This window comes from Octopus bimaculoides, chromosome 11 (genome assembly GCF_001194135.2).
Source record: "Octopus bimaculoides isolate UCB-OBI-ISO-001 chromosome 11, ASM119413v2, whole genome shotgun sequence".
NCBI lineage: Eukaryota > Metazoa > Mollusca > Cephalopoda > Octopoda > Octopodidae > Octopus > Octopus bimaculoides.
In genome coordinates, this window is record NC_068991.1 from 35,607,155 (window position 1) to 35,608,727 (window position 1,573).

The window sequence follows — 1,573 nt, forward strand, 5'->3', positions numbered from 1 at the left end:
AATTCCGCCGAGGTCGACTTTGCCTTTCATCCTTTCGGGGTCGATAAATTAAGTACCAGTTACGCACTGGGGTCGATGCAATCGACTTAATCCCTTTGTCTGTCCTTGTTTGTCCCCTCTATGTTTAACCCTTTGTGGGCAATGAAGAAATTGATAATGATGAAGTTAATCTTATCTTAGAGGAGAAGCGAAAAGCATTTAACATGTTGCAAAATGTTGACGTATCAGCGAACAGGACAGTGGCTACATATTTCAAGGCTGTAAAAGCAACAGTTGCAGAGGAAGCTATGGATGATGCAGGAAAATTGGTGGAGTGATAGATGCAATGAAATCCAAGAAGCTTCAAATACTAACAATTCCAAACTTTTTACTCCCCCTTGAAAAAGTTTATGGACCAGTTTCATCAAAGGCTGCGCCACTTAGAAGCAAGGATGGCACAGAATTATTAACAAATCCTAAAGATATTGTTGGGAGATGGAAAGAACATTTTGATGAGTTGTTCAGTAGACCCACTGAAGTTGATCTCTCTTTTCTTGATAATATACCCGAGAGACCAATAAAACATCTTATAGCAGAAGCTCCAAACATGGCTGAAATAAAAGCAGCAATCAGGAAATTGAACAATGGAAAGGCACCTGGTATAGATGGACTAGGTGCAGAGATATATAAATATGGTGGTGATCATGTTTGTGTAGTATTGACGGATGTGATTCAGAGGGTTTGGCAAAATGAAGAGGTTCCTCCGGATTGGCGTGATGCAACTATGGAGATACTATATAAATCTAAAGGTGGAAGGGATGTCTGTGATAATTATCGCGGTATCTGTCTGTTATCTGTTGCTGGAGAGGTCCTCTGTTGGGTAATGCTGGATAGATTACTTCTGCACATTACTGATGAGGTTCTACCAGAATCGCAATGTGGATATCATATTTTCAGCTAGACAGTTGCAAGGGAAGTGCATCTAACAGGATATGGACTTATACCAGGTTTTCATTGACCTAACAAAAGCGTTTGATTCTATCAATAGAATTGCACTTTGGGAGATCCTAAAAAAGCTAGGATGCCCTGAAAATTTGTGAGAATGCTTAGACAATTTCATAACAAGATGGAAGTGAGAGTTAATGCTGGAGGTACCTTATCAGATCCAATTTCTGTAGAAAATGGTGTAAAGCAAGGTGATATTCCTGCTCCTACACTGTTTGCTATATATTTCGCAACAGTCTTTCAAATAGCTTTTAAGGATTGCCCTGAAGAGGTCTATATAAGATATAGGACAACAGGAAAACTGTTCAATCTCAAAAGACTCTGTGCCAAAACGAATGTTCTGCGTTCTCACCTTGTTGAGTTTCTGTATGCAGATGATCGTGACCTATTGGCACATTCTCAGAAAGATATGCAGCAAATGGTGAATGCGATTTCTGCAGCATGTGCAGCATTGGGTCTAACAATCAATCTAAAAAAAAAACTTATAATGTACCAGCCCGCTCCCTCCAAGATGTATGTGGAACCTTTTATAACTGTGAATAGTCAAAGGTTGGAGACTGTACCTAGATTTATTTATTTAGGAAGTACC

At 39.4% G+C, this 1,573-nt stretch overlaps 1 protein-coding gene across 1 annotated transcript in view; it reads left to right on the forward strand.

The window, feature by feature from the left end:
• The window catches only part of LOC106873923 (craniofacial development protein 2-like), a 1,110-nt gene extending 793 nt beyond the window's left edge, over positions 1–317 (forward strand). Inside the window, exon 2 of the mRNA XM_014921462.1 lies at positions 148–317. Within this exon, the coding sequence (XP_014776948.1) occupies positions 148–317 (170 nt within the window). The remainder of the gene's footprint in view (positions 1–147) is intronic.
• Positions 318–1,573: the final 1,256 nt, after the last annotated feature.